Source organism: Melitaea cinxia, chromosome 5 (assembly GCF_905220565.1).
Source record: "Melitaea cinxia chromosome 5, ilMelCinx1.1, whole genome shotgun sequence".
In the NCBI taxonomy this organism is placed as follows: Eukaryota; Metazoa; Arthropoda; class Insecta; order Lepidoptera; family Nymphalidae; genus Melitaea; species Melitaea cinxia.
The window spans coordinates 11,166,666-11,191,433 of record NC_059398.1 but is presented as its reverse complement, the minus strand read 5'-3'; the positions used below and the strand labels follow the sequence as shown (position 1 = coordinate 11,191,433).

The 24,768-nt window shown below is 31.9% G+C and overlaps 1 protein-coding gene across 1 annotated transcript in view; it reads left to right on the top strand.

The window, feature by feature from the left end:
- LOC123653591 (trafficking kinesin-binding protein milt) overlaps nt 1-24,768 on the top strand; it is a 39,652-nt gene that overhangs the window by 240 nt on the left and 14,644 nt on the right. The window contains exons 2-5 of the mRNA XM_045589582.1: nt 4,849-4,953; nt 15,711-15,787; nt 17,437-17,601; nt 22,670-22,871. Of these exons, the coding sequence (XP_045445538.1) occupies nt 15,737-15,787; nt 17,437-17,601; nt 22,670-22,871 (418 nt within the window). The 5' untranslated portion in view covers nt 4,849-4,953; nt 15,711-15,736. The remainder of the gene's footprint in view (nt 1-4,848; nt 4,954-15,710; nt 15,788-17,436; nt 17,602-22,669; nt 22,872-24,768) is intronic.

The window sequence follows — 24,768 nt, the reverse complement described above, 5'->3', positions numbered from 1 at the left end:
AATACGTAATATTTGTATTATAACACTTGAGTTATGTATATAATTGGATCATAAAACAAGGTTATTATTTCGTTTGCCACGTACGCGACAATGATTTCATAGATTTTTACTAAACTTACCGTAGTATTAAAACTATGTTTCCATAACTCCTTGACCTAATTTAGTAAAGTTTGTTTTAACTTCAAAAAAAAAAAAAACAACGTCGACTGGTTGCATATTTGAGTAGAATAAGTAATGTTATTTCAAAATTCATATCAAAAAATGATAATATTCAGAATTTAATCGCTAATTTTAAAAGAAAGTAGCTTTTTCCACTTTCTGTTTATAAGGGATTTATCAATCACCGTATACCTATTATACTAGAAAAGCTAATTATCTATGTTCTTGTAATAACCCATGTCTGATAAGATGTCAAATAACCTTTCAGGTTATAAAAAAGTAATAATACATGTAGTTCCACTTGTTAAGATTCTTTGTAAATTGCCTTGTAACATTTTTTTTAAATAAGTTATTTAAAAAAAAATATAAGTTCTGTAAGTTTATTTCATTTTGTTATTGTTATTAAACAATTTAATTAATCTTAAAATTAGTCATATGATTATTGAGATCAACACGTCATTCTCACAATACCTCACTAAATTTTGACTATTCCGGTATACTTTTTATGAACTTTACAATAAGACATATTTTATTTCTATAGATTTGAATAATTGATAAATGAAACAAATGATTTTGATGACAAATTAAGTTTTTAATACCGACCTAGTTCCCACGAAGGTTCTTGAGTGAATTTGAAAAGGTCGAACGTTGTTGTGTTTCTATTGCATCAACAAAGCCTAACATTTTCAATTTTAAATATAAAGTAAAGCACACCTACACGTGAAAATCTTCGAATACAAATCTGCGTCTCTAATGAATAAATAATAATGATATTGGTAACAACAACTAATTTTGTAATGAAAATGTTAAAACATTTACAAAAAAAAAAATGCACGTATTTGCAATTATTGTTTAAGATAAGCAACCAGTTTTAGATTATTTTTCTTTAATTCAGTCATGTTTAGGACTTCATTTATGTAAATAATACAATAATTACTAATTCATTTAAATCATTAAGCATGTTACTTAATAAGTTTAATTTTTTTTTTCGAAGGTAAAATAAGTAATTCTTATTCTAATTGGTATCATAACCTTCCTTTAGTTACACAATGTTATATTGCATCGAAACGGTCACAAGCTCCGCTATTACTGTTTAAAGTACCCATAGAAACGAATCGTGTTCAACCTAACAATAGGCTAAATCGATAGATGATTGTCAAGATACCTTTCTCCAAAAATCAAAAGCAAATACAATCTACGCAATGTACATTTAAAATAATACCGATGAAAATTTTATATTAAACTTATTCTTACAATGTCGTAGCTGGCGAGTGGAGTAAGTAAAACGTTTTTTTTGTGCGTTTAAAGATCCACGTGTCAGTTGTTTGGTAGTCGCTACATACATTCTAGTACATGACATATAAATGTGTCTATTCTTAGCTATTTTTGCAGTAAGTTCTTCTATATATAACAGTGTGCACCTGCTCTACTATAACCAATTAACGCACATTATGTATTATTAACTGCGAATATGTAGTGTATTTCTTTCTTTCTGTTAGTGTATTGTATGAGACTGTAGATCTGCCGACAAGAATGTAAGTTCTTCCATTTGAGGCTTAATACTAATTTTTTCGAGTTTTTATTAAATTTATTGTTAATTTTGTATACAGGATAAATGTCACTTGTTTGTTTTTAGGGTTCTGTATCTAAACTTTCTAACGACTGCCTTGTATCTACTGTCTATTCATAAGATTCCGTTATCCGTCTATGGAAGGTCTGTAGGGCTCATAAGCTGGAATTCTTTAGACAGGCTACAATAAATAGTATTTTATTACCAAAATATGGTTATTTTGGTGACATAAGACAAAATAGAACCCTTTTAAAATTACAAAAGTTCCCCATATCAAAAAGCTTTTAAATGTTTTTAGCTTGATGTTAGAAAAATATGTCATCTTAATATAGTACGGCGGTACGGCATCCTTTGCGAGCGAGTTTGACTTGTGTCTATTTTTCAGACAAAGAGAAATATTACTACTTGTAAAAATATGTTTATTTTAATATTCATTTCCTATTAGTTTGTCTTGTTTAATAATTAGGCCTTGAGAAATTACACCTGCAGAATATTTATATATTTTTTTTTACATCAATTTGAACTAATCGATTACAATTAGTAAGACTTCTTTAAGCTTGTAGTTCATTACACATAAATGGTACCATTTTTGAAAGAAGAAATTGACCAATTTAACATTTCAGTTAATACGACCTTCAACAAAACGCTCGAGAAGTTTTTACACGTCACGTATAATTAATTAAAGTCGCAGTAAAACAGGAAAGGAAAAAATGTGAACAATATAATAAAGAATTATAAGTACATTTATGTAAAAATTCTTTGTATTATATGAATTTTATGTTGCATGAAAATTAATGACCTTATTTCTAATATATGTAAGAAACAAAGCAAGCGCAATAAGCATACCATTTATTAGAATAATTTGAGACTATTCAGTCAGTTATTCATCATAGTATTGATATTTTATTTAATGTATTAGTAGCAAGAAAAATGAAAAAAAAAAAAAACTAAGTGGTGCCATAGGACACCAGGTAGGAACGAAGTTCCTTCAGATAGTATAGAAGCAACACAATTTGAAAAACAAAATGTTGAATTTTATATATATTTTCGTTCTTGATTTTTTTTTAAATTTTGTTGATTGGTTTTTAATTAAGTACATAAAAGTATTTAGGAAATTTTGTATTTTAGAAAATAACAAATACCGTAAAATAAAATCAATTAAACAATATAATAATAATAATAATAATTCAAACTATTAAGTGAAATAAAAAAAACATATGGCTTTATTTATTTTTGTTGACACTATAAAATTATATACATAATTTAAAAAAGTTTATTAGTAATATTTTAGTTTTACAAACGTCATATTATACAGTCGTTGTGACTGATATTACGTCACTTCCGTTATATATTTTTCTTACGGTTTTAGTATCACATTTTTTTCAGTTCACTCGTCCAACCAAATGTCAAGCCTGCCGTAAGGAACTTCGTTCCAATATATAAATTTATTTAATGACTATTTTAAAACATCATTGTCTTTAGCACTTTAAATATTTTCATAAAACAATCATGTATTGTTCCACTGGTAGCCAAAAACTGTAGCAATAATGAATATAAATTAATGCAAAAATATAAACATCTCTATTGAATTTGTAGTTTATCAGCAGTCCTAAAACTGTTCCGTCCCAGTGTAAGGTACGGTTTCCGGCGCCAGCGCTGCGTCGTCCGATTACGCTATAAATAATGGTGTCTCATCGTAAGAGTCATCGTCCGCTGACCAGCGCATTCCCGACCGGTCTCATGCGTGCCATCTGTCAACTAACTGCAGTTCTAGCGCGCTATTAGCAGGCCTATGTGGGAATCTTATAATGACTTCTCTACTACTCCGGTGCATATTTGAACGACGAATGTTAACTTTTATTTACGATGATACTTTTGTTTCGTTTGTTCTTAAAATTATGAACAATGATGATAAACTCCAAGCGCGTTTCGTTATGTAAATTTTCTTTCACGAGGCCGGGATTTTCGTTTGCAAATTTACTTTGGCCGCGTTCGAATCGTTGATTTAATGACTCCTAAAATACTTATTGGTAATTGTTTTAAAATTTTCTGTATATTGTTTAAAGGAAATCCCTTTATTTAATTTTTTGCCTCTGAAAGCACCGTTGTTGCATAAAAGTTATACGGTAAGTTCCGAAGGTGCAACTTCTAATTCTTCAATTTCGCCATCTGATTCTGCATCCGTTGTCGTCCTAATCGTTAATAACCCCTCGGTTCCAAGTCATAATTGTTGTACATCGTTTACCAGAACGTTTCCCACTCTATCGAGGGCCGAACTCGATTCACAAGGACTCTGTTGGACGGATACCACACTCTTCATTGTAATAATGAACTATTAGACGTAGGAGTACTTGATGTTAGTGCAATTCGATATTGACCGAAATGGGGATGTTATACTCGTTTTGAGGTCCTCTTATATCGGAATACCACTGAAATATAAAAGTAAATATTGGTGCATATTATTTTATACAATCTTACCCGAAAGATTGTCCTATCTTACAAACTATGAAATACGTAGCTTAAGCAATCATATTTTTTATTCCGTAGAACCTTCTACAAATGTTTAGGAAATTTAAAAAAATAATGACAAAAGCGGCATTGTCGTTCTCAAGTTATAGAGTTAAATAAAGACATTCAAATAATGATTAAAACTCCGTTATGAGTATAAAAACAAAAAATTTGGATTGAACTGCATCGGCATGCCCGTTTACTATAACCGTAGAATGCTGTAGATTAAGTCACGTGATATCAAAAACAGGAATGAGCTAGATTGAAAATGAACGGGGAATGTTGTCGATGTGATTCAGCGTTCCTCTAGCGTAGTCGCTTCTATGTTTGAAACAGTGTGCTAGAGAATTGTTGCTAGTTGGCTTTTAGGAATTTCTTTATGAAATGCTACGAATGAAAATAATAATTTTTAAATTAATAATATTTATTAAATTAAATAATTGACCAATTACTGTTTTGACAGTAAGAATCGCTTGGCATCTACAACTAATTTTACGGTTTTTTTTATATTTAAATAGTTCTGCTAAAAATTGAAAATCAAGTTTTTCTTTTTTGTTATGTTTTCATAGGTGTAGGAATGGGTTTCAATTAAATATTATGTTTATTTGCAGGGTACGAGAATCAAGATTGGTTCATACCGTCGCCGGCGCTGCCAGTCAGCGACGAAGATCTTGCACTTACACCTGACCAGATCAGGGAGACGCTCAATTATTTTCGTAAGTAATTTTCTTAATTTTCATATTATATTAATAAAATTAACCAAATTATCGTAAACGTAACGTGGAACTTTTATAACTGGTATATTATGTCAAAATTTGTCGCGATTTTAGTAAATTAATTGTCATATCATGTTACGGATTTTATCTTAATTTATCCAAAACAATAACAGTTACGCATACGATTCCTTACCTTTTCGTATGATTGTACTTTATTTAGATCACAATAATAAATGTGAAAAAGGTAACCGCTTTGTTTTATCAATAAATACATAATTTTAAAAAGATAAAAAAATGTTTGGCTTATTAATGTCCTTCAACGAGTAAGGTTTGATTAACCCTATTTCTGTTATCACTATCTTGTTATTTTTGTGAGGGTCTTTGTCATACTGTCAAATTATTAATATATCGCTAGTCTACTCTGCAAGCAAGATTTATTTTGCTTTATTCGGGTATTTTATTTTTATAAAATTAGTTTTTACGACTTATCTACGAACGAGAATAATATCTAAATTATTACTATACTCATAATTATATCTCGCGATACCAAGCGTGTAATTTTCGAACTCGTGATAGCTTTAGCATTAAAAGTCAGCTTACATTTGAACCTTTGTCGAGATTTTTGACAAGAGGTCTTTCGATTATGTACATACATACCAAAGGTCTTTGCAATCAGAATAATATTACAGTGAGTATGCTATTACTTTAACACTTTTAATAACCATTTGTAAGCATTTATTCGTACAACTTTTGCATTTATACTGCTAATAAAATTTAACCGATATAAGAGATTCATATATGCGCTATCTTATAATGAATTTTTGATAATGCAATAAAATAATTTAAAATAAAAATTTTAATTAAATATTAATACAGACTACGAAGCACTAGTTATACTTAAAGTCAAACAAAAAATACTTAGTTTTATTTAGTAACTCCTTATTATAATTTTATATTTCAATCCACTTTGCAAGTAGATAAAATAATACGGTAAACTTTACGGTAAGAACTGCACAATTTATTTATATTACTAAGTTATTTATATAATTAATATTTTAATTTTATTAATTATAACAATATTTTACTTTACGTAAAAGTTATTTAATTTTTAATAGAGCCGAAAAGGCCGCAATGGAATAGATTCGAATTTTAACTTGAGAAATAAAGTTCAAAACCGCACAGCGATGAATCTTCAAAGTGCTTGTGTAACAATTTAGCTTGTGTCCATCGGCGAAACATGCAGGCCTCGGGTGAGATTTTAAAGTATTTTCATCCCTCAAACCACAGTCGAGCAATCGCCTGAATTAGGGAAAAGGCATTTGCGCATGCATCACTCACTTCAGCCTATCGCAGTCCACAGCAGGGCGCATGCATCAGTTTACATTTATATAGTGTTTCAGTAAAGGGGCTGGATTCTATATTTTAATTGGGTTAGTGACTATATTCTAATTGAGTTTAACTGAGGTAGGGCACAGCAGGAATTTCCTGCTCAAAATATGGAGCAGCCCGACTGGGGTAGTACCTCGACCTTACAGAAGATCACTGCAAAATAATACTGTTTTCAAGCCTCTCCGGGTGTCTGTCCTTATGGGTTTCCCCAACGTGTCTTGGTGAATACGTTAAGCAATCGATCCCGGTTGTTATATAAAACCTGATAGCGATTGTTACTCATAGTATGGAACCCTCAGTGGAGCAGTGGTTGATTAATCTTCGACTCTTTTTCTACATGGTGACAGAGGTCTATGGCCGGCAGTGGGATGTTACAAGCTAAATAAATAAAAAGAAAACAAGTCAATTTATGTCGTCACAAATGCTATGATGATATCCGATAGTTTTTAAAGCATCTGACTACATTAAAAAAACTACGTTAAAAGTCCCAATAAACGTTAATTAATGGTTGACTTGATATTCTCTTATAAAAATCTGTACAAACAGCAAATCAATTTGTATGACGTAATGTACTTTGATGGTCTATATAATCTATAGGTACATATACATATATGTGTATAACTCTCTCTATATACTCAAAACGATTATTTCTAAGAGTTATTAAAAAGTTACTAGTCTTGACCATACAGTAAGTTGAACTTGACGATCGGTACGTGTTTAATATGAGGATAATTATATCAGTAAAAGCGTGAAGAAATTGTTGATAGATAAGAAAATTGTGTCTTTGTAATGTAATGGACGTTGCGGCAAGCGCCACGCCAGTCTCGCTGGTGCGGTCAGAGCGCATGCGCGGCGCCTCGACACGAGCACCAGTGCCGGTTGCGACTCGTGTCGATAGCCACGCGATACGCGTGCTCACGCTGCCGGCGATCGATACTGCGGGCGGACCGCTCGCGGCGCGCCTGCCTCTTGTGCACCGCTCTAAAACTGCGGCGAACGTCTCTATGTTTAGCGCGGCCGACGGTGCACCGTTGCATTGCATTATTATTAATCATTAGTTTACCGCAACCGTCCTTATATCCTAGTTGATCACCGTTCCTGTCTTATTCCGTCGCGGTCGTGACCTCATTCTTTTTTAAATCGATTTGTGATAAAACATTGATACGCCTTACATAATATTGTGATACATTAGTTAGAGCTCATAGTACTTACTGGAGTAACCTTACAACCGAAAAATAGTGTTTGGTACAAATTTAACTTCGAAGTTCGCGTGCCATCGATTAGGGTGTGTTCAGGAACGGGATAGCGCGTCGGGACGTCGATCACGGCGCCCCGCACCGCGCAACAGCTGTGGGCCATCGCCAGACTATCTGTTATCTTGACCGTGAGAACATAATTAATATGTTCATTCTTATATATTTATATATTTGATTGATACGCTATGAAATTATTCGTTAGCTGTTATTTAAATCGTAAATCATAGGTCATGCACATTGTTATCTTATTATCTATTCGTAAACGTATATAAGTACATAATATGCATATAATATATAATTAAATATATATTATATATAGTCTTAAAAACAAGATGTTTTCTGATTCCATAGTAGTTATTTGTTTTATCTTATTGACGAACTTCGAAACAATTTAATATCAAATTTATTATCAAAAGCAAAAATGAAAAATAATATTATTAATAGATAACCAAACAGAAACGAAACGGATGTCGATGTATGATTAATCAACAAATAAATCTATATGGAATTTGTGATAGTAAAACATTCAAATTAATCAGTAACTTTATAAAACAATCTTAATTAGGTTAGGACTTACTATTGTGTGCAATAGAGAAAAGAATTATTTTCCATTGTTTGGATAGAGAATAGTTCATTTATAAAACTTGTTTCTTAATATGCCGGTACTTGTATAATGAGAAACTGGTATTGATTACAAGATTTCCTACATTCTCTTTATGAGTAGTAAAAGTAAAATCCCAAAGATAGTTTGTATCAGTTTAATCAAACGTTAATAAACACTGAATTGAAAAACGTTAATAAAACAAAATATCAAAATCCCGTTTACTTTTATTTTTGTATAGTAAATAGGTATGTCATATAAAGAAAAATAAAGAACGTTTATTCGGGACATCACACAAATCGCAGACAGTTTTTACACAAAAAAATACAGTTAAATAGAAAGCATAATAATTAATAAGTAAATACGTATTAAAAAAATGACAAGAACAATTATATAGACTACAAAAATATTGATATCATAAAAAAAGTAAAAAAAAGTAATGAAAAAAAGACGATTAAACAAGTAATGTGAACATAATTGTATATCCAAATAATACCGCCTGCAGCTAAGTGCTGTGCCCCAAAAAGGTATACCTATCACTCAGCTTGGAGTTGGCTTTCATAGACTGATTTTCAGTGATACCCCCCTCTAGTGATGCCCCTTTACTTCAGCTTAGTTAAATTATAAAGCAATAGACATTATCTTACTGTATATAATATTTAATACAAGATAATACCAGTCACGTACTTGTATAACCTGGAGGAACATATGTATGTGGGTTTGTTTTATGTATGTTTTATCGAAACAGTCAAATATATATTTACGTTAAATGAGTAATGACTAATAAACTATTCTAGGTGCGGGTTGAATGAGATAATGGAACTTAAATGTAGTTTGTTATGGGTACATAACTAAGCACTCGGCTTTTAATATTAAAGTTCTTCTGCTTAGAGATATAAAGCTCGTAGCAAATTTTATAAAAGGTAGACTTTTACGAGAAATATGGATTTTAATTAATTTGGAGAAAACCTTAGTTTGTTATCATCAGACAAATTTAATTTTTTTTATATTTGTGAAGGTTTTAATTAACTTTAATGAATTTAGCATCTGGAGCAGCCCGAGTGGGGTAGTACCTCGATATTACAGAAGATCACAGCTAAATAATACTGTTTTCAAGCAGTATTGTGTTCCTGTTGGTGAGTAAGGTGACCAGAGCTCCTGGGGGGGATTGGGGATGGGTCGGCAACGCGCTTGCGATGGCTCTGGTGTTGCTGGCGTCTATAAGCTACGGTAATCTCTTACCATCAGGTGAGCCGTACGCTTGTTTGCCGACCTAGTGATATAAAAAAAAAAAATGATTATTAAAACTTTGCAGTGCAAAATTCTGGTTGAATTTTTGTCTTCATCGACCGCGATGGTGAACATCGTATTAAACTAACGTTTCTAGAGTTCTAGACTAATTCCGCCAATTAAATTGGAGGTAGCATGACGAATAAATATCATATTTATCTCCTGATTAGACGAAGAGACATTTGGTCAGCTATAGGAGATTTAAAGACTTTTTCTAAAAATATTTTCCTAATGATTTTATTAAAATTTTATTTATTTACATTTTACCAGTACTTTAGAAATCAGTTTAAAAATTAATACACATATGTGTTTGACTCTGTTGTCTAACTTAGTTTATTCTTAATCGTTTTTACATTTCTCGTATTCTTCGCGGAGACCTTATAAAACATTATAGCTCCAAACATTATAGCTCCAGGAATCAGGTACAAATTCAGTCAATTATTTCTTCTCGAGCGAAAATTAGTAGAATAGAATTATCGATTGGGAGGGACTTGGTCATGAAAATCTGTCACTAGCTCCCTACAAGATATTACAACAATTACGATACGACGTGGATTTTGCGATACCGTAATAAATTCAAACAACGTGCATAATTTGGAAATAAATTCAGTATTAGTGTGGAAAATAATACATTACATACAAATTTTTGATGTACATAATGATGTATAGTAATAAATCTTACCTGTAAATTAATGTAAAATTAAAAGAAAAATTATGAAAATTTTTGATATACATAATGGTTATTAAAGAAATTATTAAAGAAAAACTAGCACGAGGAGTAAGGAGCAAACAAAAATAATCAGAATAAATTTTATTACTTCTGTCTTTACGTACGTTATCATACTTGCATCATAGTCTGTCGAAGAATAACATTGCTTACACATCTACGCCAGTATCTTCAGCTAGGTATATGAGTAACAGAATTGTCGAGCTAGTGTTGGTTTTTAACTATAATCCCATTGAATCGATTACGCATACGTTTAAAATGCAGAAAAGCGTGCGTGTCTGCTTTGTGTGCGAGAATGATTTCGAATAGATTGAATTGATAAAGGAACAAGACTCAAATTACTTTGTACTTAGTAACTATACATTTTTATTTGCAAATAAACTAGTAGTGGGCAGGCAGTGTATTATAATTTTTAGTGACTGTTCGGTTGCGGACGGAAGTGGACGTTTTACGATTTGTTCCGCGATAACCGCATGTGTGTCTGAATCGCGTGCCTTTGCAAGTGCTTGCATTTGATCGTGAAAGTTTATTAACATTGGCCTCAAATACTGAAACCGTTAGTAAAAATAAAAAGAAACCTCATTATAAAAAAAATGTAGAAGTTTAATGGTGTTATTTAATTTAAATGAAATTACATTGATATTTGTTGTTAGAATCGATTTTGTATATTTTTGTTAATTTAATACTATTGTTATTAAATTAACTGCAAATTAAGGTAATGAATATTTCTGTTGTTTGTTTTTATGTTTTTTAATGAATCTTAAAAACGACTGTATGTGAAAAATTAAGTTTAAAAAATCTTATCATTATCGCGCCAAAATTAATACGTATAGTACTTATAATAAAATACACATTAAATTTTATTTCTAAGTATTAATTGAAACGGTGTTTATAATAATGATAAATAAACGAAGATAAAAAAATTAACAAGCAATGTTTCTCACCAATTGTGTTATTATGAGGGTACAAAATATTTTATCATAACATAATGGTTATTAAAAATTAAATTAAAATAATCAAAATATTTATTTAATTAAGAATCGATATGTAAAAGTAGGTATTATGTAAAAAAAAATGATGCAAATATTTGTTTTTTATATACTACCCTCACGCAAATTACGTAAAATATAATTGTTACACAACGAAAGGATATACTTTCTGTATAATTGATTTTTACAAGTGATTTGTGTAAAAACACTCCATACACGACTGACACAAGGCTGTTTGACGTCAGCGTTGAATCACGTGCAAAGCGACCTTTATATAGCACTCCCTCATTTGTTCGATAGTACCTTGCAATACGGCCTGGCGTTTATAAATTACAAAACCCTTTTCAAATAATTAATTATATAATATATATGCGTGTAAGTCTTTGAACTGATGTTGATGAAGTTTATCATACATTTGAATGGTTCCTTGGATGGATTAAATTTACAATTGGAGCTAGTATATAGTTGGCGCAGCAATTGAGTTTCTACATTACGTCGGCATTTGTTGAGTTTTCTAGTAGGAATACAAAAATATTAAATAATATAAATATAAAAGTAGAATATTATAAAAGTCATAACCTCGCTTTTAATTTACAATGTTATTAGTATTGTTACTGAACTGTGACAGCATTTAAATGTCCCATGGCTATAATGATCTCAATGCTAAGGTGAAGGGTTATAGTTAAATCCACCTCAGTATTCTACCGAACATTAAAAAAACATATTTGTACACACGATGCGCTAAGCAATCTTCTCCTGTGGGCCCCCCTAACCTTAAATGAACTACAAAGATTTAATTGAAAAAAAAAAATGTGAATACGTATCGTAGGTAGGATATGTATGTATTGTTCCTTCTGCCCTTGCTTTAACTTTTGTGTGCTCGTTTTTTTTTGTCGGGATGCTTAAATAGCTTATAGGCTAATCCACGACTGCTCCTACATGTCTCATGTCTAAGGTTCTCGAAGAAAAACCAGTTTTTTCACGATGTCATCCTTTTATCATGATCTCCTTCTAAGCTATTACGAGATGAATTTTAAACGAAGATTTGAGAATAATTCATGTTTATTTATGTTATATGCAATTTTAAAGCTTTTATCGAATTTAAAGATAATGTACATTATTTAACACAATTATAAATAATTTTTCACATCTTCAAGCGTTGTAATGGTGGTCATTATTTATAGAACGCGTTTAAAATTTTCGTCGTGAATACTTAATAGTTCACTTATTTACTTTAATGCTTCTCGTGAAATAATAATTAAGATTGACGATCGACGAGCTAGAAGTTTGGTTAAATATAAACAGTTAAATTTTTATGTCAACATTATTCTTCTTAAACGTCTAGTCGCACTAAAGTTTTTATTATGGTAAAGTAAATTAGATTTTTAGTTATTGCCACTAAACGACGTCTTCGACGTCTACTGAGTTTGACAGAAACTAAAATGATACATTGGTGGTAATAGTTGTCCTTTCACAAATAAAACAACTCTTTATTCGATATATTTCTAAAATTGTTTCAAAGCCAAGACTCAAGTTAAACTAATCTCAATGTTTGATCAAGTGTCGTAATTATTTACTTGCCTGAATCTCCGTTTTTCCTTATTAACGAGTAGATCACGTTATGTGTACCTATGTGTATATTATCTAAATAAATAAGTACTTTTTAGCGCATTGTGACTATGATACCACTTATCAGTCAAAGAATATTACAAAATCGAACATATTTAAAATAGGTTTTGTGAAATATTACAATTGAGTGGACAAGTTAAGTGTACATAATAAGTGTGGCCGGAAAATCATCGCCGGCGTAAGGCGGGCGGAGCCGATGTCCGCGGCTCGGGCGCGTCACGGCGGAGGGCGGTGCGAGCTCGGGCGCGGGGTGCGCGGGGGGCTCGCGCGCCTCGCCGCCGCCCGGCTTCGATCGCGAGCTCTTCCAGGAGTTGAGCTTCCTACCAGACGCGGAACTCCGAGAGTGTCTCGGCGAGTACCCCGACTTCCTGTACCATTTGGCGCGGGATAGGTTCGGCCGACTCTACTTTCGCGTTATACGGACCTTGCTCCTTGATCGAGGTACAGTCATTCTCTACGACGAAATAGTCCAAAAACACATCATCTCATCGCCTGCATCAGTTTCTACACGCGTCTCACTTTCTGCATCTTACTTTCGCTGTTAATTCTATTTTTTTCCTTTTTTAATATCTATATTAAAATCACTATTCCTCTCATATAATAGCAATAGAAAATATTTTATTTTTGCGACCTCTAAATGTAAACTTTACATTGTCTTCGGTTTTTAACTTTTCTTTGTCTTCTATTACTGTTTGTAACAGGTATAATATTTTACGACCTGTAAAAATTTGCGGAACAGGATAATGAAACCGGCCTTATTTAACTAATTCATAATTGGATTATTAATATTATATTAAAAAAAATTCGTATGTAATAAAAAAAAAGTTAATTGGATCGAGCAGAGGGTCATTTATTTTCACTTGATCACAACTGGTGTGTCTCGAGGGCCACTTGACTGAGTATTGATGATATTATTTATTATCACATAATAAGTGCGAGTAGTGGGAGAACAATAAGACATTTTATGTGCGATTTGTTAGTTATTGTTATATAAATTGAAAAAGTGATTATTTGATCTCTGAGAGAGACGTAACCCTATACACAATCGATATCCGTTGTATCCCAGCTCTGTTAGGTAAGACTGAGAAAAAATACATTCGCATCGAATGTAACTAACTACTAGCTATTAATGACTTGTTCCCACTCTTGACTTTTTGCTTCAATAGAAAGCAGCATCATTAGATGCAACAGACTAATATGTATGCAACGTTAACAATTGAATCGTGTTCTCTTATTAAATATTACTAAACTATTGTTATGTTCAGTTTGTACTTCGCTTTACTAGTGTGTTTGCAGCCTTTTATGTGTTGTGTGTTGCAAATCGAAATAATCATATGTAACACTCGAAATAATCGTACTTACGTATAAAGAACGAGTTTTTATTGATTATCACAGTCATAACGTCGAAACGAAGTCAGTCTAACAAGATCAGTTTATGTAATATGACTTTATAACGGTTCGGGTAGTTATAAGAATGCTTAGCGCACTTCAGTAATCACCCATTGTTAACACCGTGTCACACATTGCACTTTGCTTTCTAAATACACAGTTCAGGTGATGGTAATTAATATTTGATTGAGTCAAATTTATATTTGTTATAAATACCTGAATATTATCTGGTTAATTGATGACAATAATTCTTTCAGTGATATGCAATTCAATACAACGAACCGAGCATTGTAAAAAATGTTGTGTTTGTACTCCAGTTTTCCCATGTTGCACAATAGAATACATAGTTTGTTTTGCCCTCCGAGCTCGGCACTCAGTTGATGAATACGCAGTCACTAACTCGAGCGACCGGCACTCGGTTCACGTCGAGAGTTGAAAGCACGCACTTTATTTAGTACTGTATCTGTATTGTCTAATTTCTGGACAACGGACTGTAACTGTTAACTTAAATTCGAATATAATACAAAACGGACGATTCCATGAGCGATCATTCAGTGAATCTTGATGATATTATTGCGGGTCAGTATCGTTTGATCGCTGATTGGATATGATTATTTAAATATATGCCCCGGATTTTAACGATATCTTATCAATACTTGAATCATCGAGGCATTCGAGTATAATTTGTCTAGCTTAGTTTACAAATTTGATTTGGGTGTATTAGTGTATTATTTTGAAATGTCGTTACAACATGTCGTGTCGTGATTTGTTTCATGGTGCTGTGAATACACCAAATTTTTGTGGTAGTTGTTCAGTATTTACAGCATTTTTAAACAAAAGTGTTTTTTTTTTTGCTAAAAATAATATTTAAAAAGTAATCTAAATACCACGCCCATTTACACTAATGATTAAACTTAATTTTATTAGCGGCGTCTTTTCCATTGAAATAATAAAAATAGATTTTTTAATTGTGACAATGTAAAACAATAAAATAAAAAGTTCGTAAAGTAGTATATTTAATATTTAAAATAATGCGTGCTTATTATTTATCTATCTAACGATGTATAAGATAACGTTGTTTTTATTGTATTTCAATTATATATTTATTAGTATATAAATTATAACATATACATTATATTATAATAAGTTGTGTAGTCTTGTTAGAAATCAGCGTACAAAAATTTCGATAAAATTAAACCTTAAATACCTACGTTTTAATGGAAACATTAATGAGCCAAATAAAACAAGTTGAAATCTCGCTATCTCGCCATATTTCTCTAATGTATTTGTATTATATGTGAATATCTTATCATTAGAAGTTAACTATTGTTTATTTATTTGTCTTAACGCTTAAGTGATTGATGCTATAACAGGTGTTAATGTTTACCCGTCCTATATCTTATCAGATCAGAGAGTTTTGTATTTTATGTATTTTGATAAAATTTACTCGAGCTAGTCGTTATATAATCCGGGACCTCTTTTTGCAGTTCTATGCAGCAACAGGGTGAGCCAAATGACAAAAACCTACAATGACATTGAAGCGGTAACACGGCTCTTAGAAGAAGTAAGTTTTTATATATTTTATTTTGGTTTATTGCACCTGTATTTGTTTATTTATAAATGGTACAATATTATTGTTTTATCAACGACTAAATTTTAAAGTATATTTTAAAATTACTCAACTTATATAAGTTCAACTTTTGCAATTTTGAAATAAAATCTTTTAAATCTCCTCTGGATATATAATAGCTAGTAAAGTCAATATCTGTATATTTTTTAAAGAATAAGTAAGCATTTGTTTCGATGAAAATAAGATAAAATTAATTATAAATATCCAAAATGGCAGTATTTCTAAGTAACAAAAGTAATTACTTACGCATTTATTTAATCTTATTTCAAATTATATTAAATATTTTTAATACATTACATACAAGACATAATCGTTTTACTGAATCTAATATGGATTTATAACGAAAGCCTTCATCGTAATAGGCTTTTGTTTTTAGCTGCGCTGTGTGATATAAATATAGTATTGTTTACCATCGTTTATTCGCGTTTACTGCTTTAAAATTACAGAGATGCTCAAAGCTAGCGTTTGTAAAGAATATAAACATAGGTTTAATTTACAGTATTACTATCGCCAACTACCCGACTACAAAAAAGGTCAGGCTCAACCAGATCATGTATCTGGTCCGGATCAGGATAGAATGAGGTATGCCAGATCCGGCAAGCTCTATCAAGACCAGGTCTGGTCCAGACAAGGATAGCCTGATTTAAAATGTAATCAAGTATGGTAAGGCATACTGGATCAGGACCCGGTCCGGTCCAGTCCAGATAAATAAGGACAGCCTGATGTAAAATATAATCAAGTATAAGTGTAAGGCATCCCGAGTAGAAATTTTTTCGTATTCCTTAGAAGGACCGAACCGGGCATGCCTGATCTGGACCGGATAAGGTATGTGACCCAGAAGATTTGTCTGGGACCTGATCAGGATGAGATGAGATTTCCTGATCGGGTCCATATCAGGAAATCTCATCTCCTCCTGATCAGCCGGTTCGGTCCGGTCCTTTTAAAAACACGAATGTATATTCTTGAAAAAAAAAATGTTTAATAAAAAAAAGCGAATTGATATTATAAATATGTTACTTAACATAATCATTATGATATTTATTTCCGTTTATTTTTTCAAATGTATTATTTATTTATGTTTTTACTTTAAATATCAATTATTTTTATTTATTTTATATTATTAATTAACTATTGTTATTAATTATATTTATTTATTAACTTCTAATAATTAACTACTTCCTACTACTTACGACTGCTCCACTGTGTAGAAATGGAGTCCCTGCTGGACTGTCCTGATAACTGTATAATATATACTAAGTGCGTTTAAAACATTGATAGCGCGATTCATGCTTAGTTTGCGTAATTTCTTTCAGGCTATCCTGATCTGGACCGGACCGTGTCCTGATCCAGTATGCCTTATTATACTTCATTATATTTTACATCAGGCTATCCTGATCTGGACCGGACCGGGTCCTGATCCAGTATACCTTACCATACTTGATTATTTGTGTTAATGTATAATGTAGGTATGGATTTTTGTATTTTTGAACAAATAGAAAACGTTGATATACCTATGTGCTGTATCAGAGGTGTGATCAGATGTAAAAAGCGTCAAGGTGACGAAAGAAATGTATTGTTAATAGAAAGAGAAAGATTTAGAGCTGACGGCGCGTATCGGCAAGGAGTTGCTGACTGCGAACGGTCGGCTCGAATCTCGCGTGACCGCGCTCGAGGGCGAGCTTCGCGGCGCTCGCGACCTTATCACTCAGCTGCGGCACGAGCTCACCGCCAAGAGTGATCTGCTACAGGTAAAGTAAAAAAAATATATAGAAATAGTTTTTGTAGTAAAACTTCTTTAAACACGCTTGACTTGGGAAGTAAGCTGGTGAATGCTTAACGAGGGGGTTACGAAAAGTATGATCGGGCGAGGTAAACGGAGCAAGAAAGCGGCGAGCACATATTTATATAAGTTTTACTTCAGTCGTGTGGTCTAAAGGACACTCATTTTTGTTTATTTCTTTCTCTATATTAACACTATCATCACTTCAGCCTATCGCAGTTCACTGCTGGACATAGGCCTCCTCAAGTTTGCGCCGGTCATTATGGCGCGAATTCATGTGTTTAGCCCATAGTCACCACGCTGGGCAGGTGGGTTGGTGACCGCAGGGCTGGCTTTGTCGCACCGAAGACGCTGCTGCCCGTCTTCAGTTCAAAGTCAGCAGTTGGATGGTTATCCCGCCATCAGTTGGTTTTTAAGTTCCACGGTGGTATGTAGAAAATGTCTCTCTTCATATGACCTCTTCCCTATATTTTTTTCACAGTTGTAATGAACGACTGTCTGAATAGTGTTAAAAGTTCGCCTAAGAGTGTTTAATAGCATAAAATTTGTACAGGAGATTTTTTTATCTGTGTGTATCGGATAATTAAATTTTGGTAGTGTAACCGTTTTGTTTTTAATTCTTAAATTAGATAAATTGTGCTTGCTAGACTTATTGTTAAGTATTGATAAAAAATAAAAGCACTTTCTCATTTTTTCTATTTTTCGATACTAACTAAACTGTAACGTGTCGCAAATCTATCATAGGGGTATAACAGTTGTTTATAACATTTACTACTACTGTACTACTCTTGCTTTCTCTGATAAAGCAACCTTTTTAAATTTCGACGGTCCATATTGTGAGTTTCCAATGATTAACAAACGTTCGGGCCTGATTAATAAATACTATTGCAAGGTAAAAAAATACTATTAAGGAGTTGTTTAAATAATAATTTGTAATTTCACATATTGATTCGCGTAAGATATCGTTATTTTGATAAGTAATGAATGTTTGATAATTTAGGTAAAAATATCGCGTGCAAGATAACATTTCCTCGTCATGATATAGGTATAAAATAACCTTTTGCTTAATGTTATCGTGCCTAAAGTTATGTAGATTAGGTCAAAACAAAATACGGCGTATATCGAATTAGGCCTAGAGAACAATCTAACCTAAATCCGCTCCTGGCGATAATAATAGACATTACTGATCGCTTTGAAAATTTGCCAGATTTGGTTTGCGTATATAAAGTAATGTTTGAATATACATATAAATAAATAATATTAAATGTTTTTATGTCTTTTTTACAGATGTGGAAAACATTAAGATTATAAATTGACTGCAAATTTATTCTAAAATATATGCAACATAGAAGGTCAAAGTGACCTCAGCACAAATATAAGTTTTCCTGATTATTAATTATTAAAGGGGAAAAAAATCTTTTTCCTCATGTTTATTACAATTTATTTTATTTTTAGTAAAGGCGTGTCGACTTCGCTGACTTGATTTAAAAATAGTAATTCTACCTAAAATAATATGAGTTTAATAATAGAACGGTTTAATTTATAAAAGCGATTCTCATCCCTTTTGAACCACTTTGTGATTAGTAAATAACATTTTAAATTTTTATTACAGTGAAATAAGTTTTTCGAATTTTATAGCGGTTTATTAAGTTTTTTAGATGCCCAACGTTTCGGATACTTTACAGCAACCATGGTCACGGGAGGACGATTTTAAATTTTATCGTATTTGTGTGAAAATAACTCTCCAAACGTCAATCATGATGTATATTTTAAAAATCGTTTGACTTGCTTACAAATGAAATTAAACATTTGGTTAGTATGGCTCAATTATTAGAAATACAATGTTTATATTTAATCTATATAATTGTCTGTTATCATTTTTAGTAAGTCTTATATAAAAGATTAGGAAACGATAACATAAAAGTATAATTCTGTTTAGCGTAGTTGTTTATCCTTCAATTTATTTGTTATTACGGCTTTATCATTACTTTGCTATCTATTAAATCTTTATTATTTATCGATCAAGCCGTTTTGGAGTTCGATGACAAGCATTGTGACACGAGAGTTGCAAAATAAATAAATAATGTATGTATAAGTATTAATATATACGTAAGCAAATTATACGTTACTCACTTCAGCCTATCGCAGTCCACTGCTGGACATATGCCTCCACAAGTTCGCGCCGAAAATGGCGTGAACTCATGTGTGTTGTCCATAATCACTATGTTGGATAGGTGAGTTGGTGACCGCAGGGCTGGCTTTGTGGTACCGAAGACGCTGTTGCCCGTTTCCGGCCTGTGTATTTCAAAGCTAGCAGTCGGATGGTTATCCTGCCATCGGTCGGCTTTTTAAGTTTCAAGGTTGTAATGGAACTGAGTTATCCCTTAGTCGCCTCTTACGAAACCAACGGGAATAGAGGGGGTGGCTATATTCTTTACTGCCGTAACCAATAATAATATTTAGTGGTTATTACACTGACATAGTTGTAGATACAATTGCTCCACCTTTCTTTTTATATCTGATTCTTTTGTCCCTTGTACAGACGACTTATTACCAATGTTAGATATTTTTTGTATTGTGTGCATTGTAAGACATTTAAACAAAACAGCAGGTGTAATGTGTTATACACATCTGGGCAATGTCATTCTGAATTCTTGGAAGATAAATTTACTTTGGATTATATATGTATTTTTGTTATTAGGAACAACTTTTCGGTAAAAGAATAGTATGAAAAATACTATGTAATTAACTGAATGAACTTTATTATAACTCGTACATTTAATTTTTTTGACTCGAATTGGTGTCAAACACTAAGTTTGTCTTATCCATACATATAAATAAAATTGTAGTGTCAGTCTGTAATTTCAAAATAACTGTTTTTCATATAGCTATTTACACGATACTAAAACACAAACAAACGACTTTACAATTTTTGTCGATCTGTCTTTTTTGTCTGGTCTAATCTTCGGAATGGCCTAGACTCTGATTATTATGCGACTTGTACTGGAAGATAGAAGAGGTTGTGGAGCAGCTTAAAGGCTACTTTTTGTCTCGGAATTTCCGCGAAATCAAGATTTATTCGGTAAAACCCGCATTTTTTATATTTTATAGGAAAATTTTTGCAATAAAAAAACTAAAATTCCTAAAGGTTTAATTTATAAAAATATTTATACATTTACATATAAACACTAAAAAAACAAATAAATTAAAAATACTAAATTCTGTATACCAAAAATTTACTTAGTTTTGTCAAGTCTTTATAGTATTTTTTTTTATTAACATGATAAGATGAAAACTTTTTTAAATATAATTATAGTCTATGGGTCTGTACATTTGTCTTTGGAACGACTAAAATAAGATGAACCCGAGTAGAAATTTTTTCGTGTTCCTTAGAAGGACCGGACCGGGCATGCCTGATCTGGACCGGATAAGGTATGTAACGCAGAAGATTTGTCTGGACCTGATCAGGATGAGATGAGATTTCCTGATCGGTCCGGATCAGGAAATCTTATCTCATCCTGATCAGCCGGTTCGGTTCGGTCCTTTTAAAAAACACGAATGTATATTCTTGAAAAAATTGTTTAATAAAAAAAAGCGAATTGATATTACTAATATGTTACTTAACATAATCATTTAGATATTTATTTCCTTTAATTTTTTCAAATGTATTATTTATTTATGTTTTTACTTTAAATATCAATTATTTTTATTTATTTTATATTAATAATTAACTATTGTTATTAATTTAATTTTATTTATAAACTTTTAATAATTAACTACTAATTAACTACTTCCTACCTGATCCTGGGGTCCTGATCCAGCATGCCTTACCATACTTGATTATATTTTACATCAGACTGTCCTTATCTGCTCCGGACCGGGTCCTGATCCAGTATGCCTTACCATACTTGATTATATTTTACATCAGGCTATTCTCCGAATCTGACATGCCTCATTCTATCCTGATTCGGTCCAGATACATGATGTGGTTGAGTTCGACCTTTTTCTAGTCGGGTACTTTTTATCCCATAATTCCCGCGGATTCAGGACATGCCGTAAAAAATAATGAAGTCGCGGGTACAGTTCAATATTATAAATAGTTTAAATTTTTTATTTTACTATAGATAAATATTAGTGAAAATTACAATTTTAATTCTCTAGTTAACACAGAATAAGTCCAGTAATATAAAAATAAAATTATTTTTCTAATAATATATTTTAAACTAACAACGACTAACTCTAGGTTTTTAAAATTATTTTATCAGTGGTTACGACGTATTGTTTTAAAAAACTCTTCGTTCATTGTGCTACACAATAAGAGTACTTCTAATATCTCAAGAGCCGATTAAAAGATTAAACTTTGAAAATTCTTACTTTTTGACCTTCAAAATTTTAAAGGGCATTTAAAAATCATTATTATCTGATGTTATTGGACGATGTGTTGGCGCTGCGGTCACAGAACTGGCGCTTGCTTATGGCAATTTGTATAGGGTAAACGGTTTTTGCATAATTAATCATCGGCAAAAGGTCTGGGCGTTTGTGTTTGTTCATTGTGTTTGTGTATTTTCGGATCCCAGGCACAGGTATAAATCCTGCTGGTTTATTTATTTTTTGTAACTTTGCCCCCACGGTTTCGTCTGCGTGAATGTAAGAAAAAAAAAAACGTAGGTACTTAAATATTCTATAGCCTTTTAGCCAAAATATTCTATAGCCTTATAGCCTTTCTTAGTAATTTGGCTATCAAACACAAAAAAAATCTACTTCTTATTCTACTTCTACTTAGTTCTTGAGATTCATCATTACAGCCTATACAGTCCACTGCTGGACATAGGCCTCCACAAGTTTACGCCAAAAATAACGTGAACTCATGTGTTTTGCCCATAGTCACCACGCTGGGCAGGCGGGTTCTTGAGATTAGCGCGTTTAAATATAAAGAAACAAACTTTTCAGTTTTATAATATTAGTATAAATTATACAGATACGTAGTAAGTAAATTAGACTTGTATTAAAAATGCGTTAAATATTTGCGTTTGTAGGTTTTAACAAATGACACAGAGGAGAGCTCGCCAACCGAGGAACAACAAGAAGCGGCGACGGCGGCGCTGCTGAAGCGTCGGACGGGCGCGCTGGAGCGTGAGAACCGTTCGCTCAGAGAGGAGGCCGCGCGCCTCGCCGCCGGCGCAGACTCCGCCGAGCTGGCGGAGCGGCAGCTGCTCAGGGACATCGCTGCTCAGCTATGTGAGTTTAACTCAATTATCATACCAAACTATCTGATCCGGCAAATGTGGTTCTGTCCTACGGATAGGGACACCAATCACCATTCACACTAGGTATACATAGAATAGTCTACGATCTATATTTTTAAACCTACATAATATACACAAAAAAAAAAACAAAAATGGTCGAACCGTTTCGGAGGAGTTCTGTAACACTGTTTTACGAGATTTTTATGTAATTAGATTAAATTAACAAATATTTCATAAGACTTTATGGTTTCCAACATTTTCTCGGTGAAGTAATTAATAATATGCTAGGTTTATCCTAAATATTGGTCTTTACTATTTTTATAAAATCGAATTATAGAAATGTTGTCTAAGGAAAAATGCATTCTTTCTTTATGAATTTTTTGAAATGAAGGAATCGTAAACTAGATGAAATGATAATTTACGTTACGATAAAGAAACACATAAATGTATAGGAGAGAATGAGATAGATACATTACTGCTCAAAACACTTACCTAAGCGACGCGTTATGCATGGCGTTTACGATCTTCACGAGACCGTGATCATCGTCGATAAAACAAATCGCAACGGCCTACGATTTTGAAGTAAAACTTCTTTAGGCGCATGAGGGTAAAATTTTTACGGATGAAACGCAATAATAATAATAATATCAGCGTCACGAAGATGTGCAACGTTTTTTTCGAACAACAGAGCCACCTAGCGTGTACTATAGAAACTTCAAAAGTTGTTACTAAATATCGATAGTATTACATTACAAACTAACTAGATGGCGCTGGAACGGAACTCTAAAGCTTTATATTTGTATAAATAAACGAGACTTAAAAATTAGTTTGCCAAAGATGTTTCACTTCTGACATGACTGCACGTTTTAATTCAACTGTCACACTTTAAGATTTGCTTATTTTTGATCAAATTAAAAATGGACCAGTTTTATCACATTTTTTAATGTACATTACTATCAGAATTATATAAATGTCATTTGAGATTTTAAGTATGTATAAGTAATAATACCATATATCATATTTTTAGTTTTTTTTTCCTATATAATATTAATAATCATCGATCATATTAAGCATTGCAAAAATTTCACCACTTGGCTAAGCTCTTTATTTCCTAGATGAGATACCTATTTAATGTCTTTATCGTTTGTTTACAAGCGATTTTTTAAAACTAAAATTTGTATTAAAATGTGTTTAATCAGTATGTTGTTATGTAGGAAATGATAAAATTCCCACTTGTGGTCTTGTGTTTCAAAGGAACTAAATGTACCACCGGGGAACACCGTCAAAGTTAATTTGTTTAAAGATATATATTACATTTATTGTATTTATTGTTATATAAAAGAGTAATATTTATGTACGTAGGTACTATATATAATACTTCTAAAGTATAATTTTGCAAATAATTTTCCCTTATTTATAATGAAATAGACTGTAAATGTAATGTATTATCGTTATTCATATTTGTAGTCAATTAACCATGAAGTATTAACTAGAAAGACTGTAATTTTTTTTATTTATAGAGTTTGTGTTCTGGAGTTTGTGTTCTCGTAAGGTAATATTTTTATATAACTTTGTAATAACATTGTTTTAAATTTATTATGTTATGTTCATAAAGTGTGTATGGAATAACTTTATTGACTTTAATTTTATACATTCCATTTTAACTTTTTGACGTCAGTTTTTCTCAGTCAGATTAACGTCAGTCAAAGTAATAAATGTGTGTTAACTGTTATTATTCTGATGTTATTTTAATTATAAATTCAGCAATAATATAAAGAAAAAAAAAATATTATGAAATCTACACTGCAAATGCTACGTGCAGACATAAATTATTTAAACAAATAAAAAATATTATTCATATAAATTAATATTTTTGTAACATAATACAT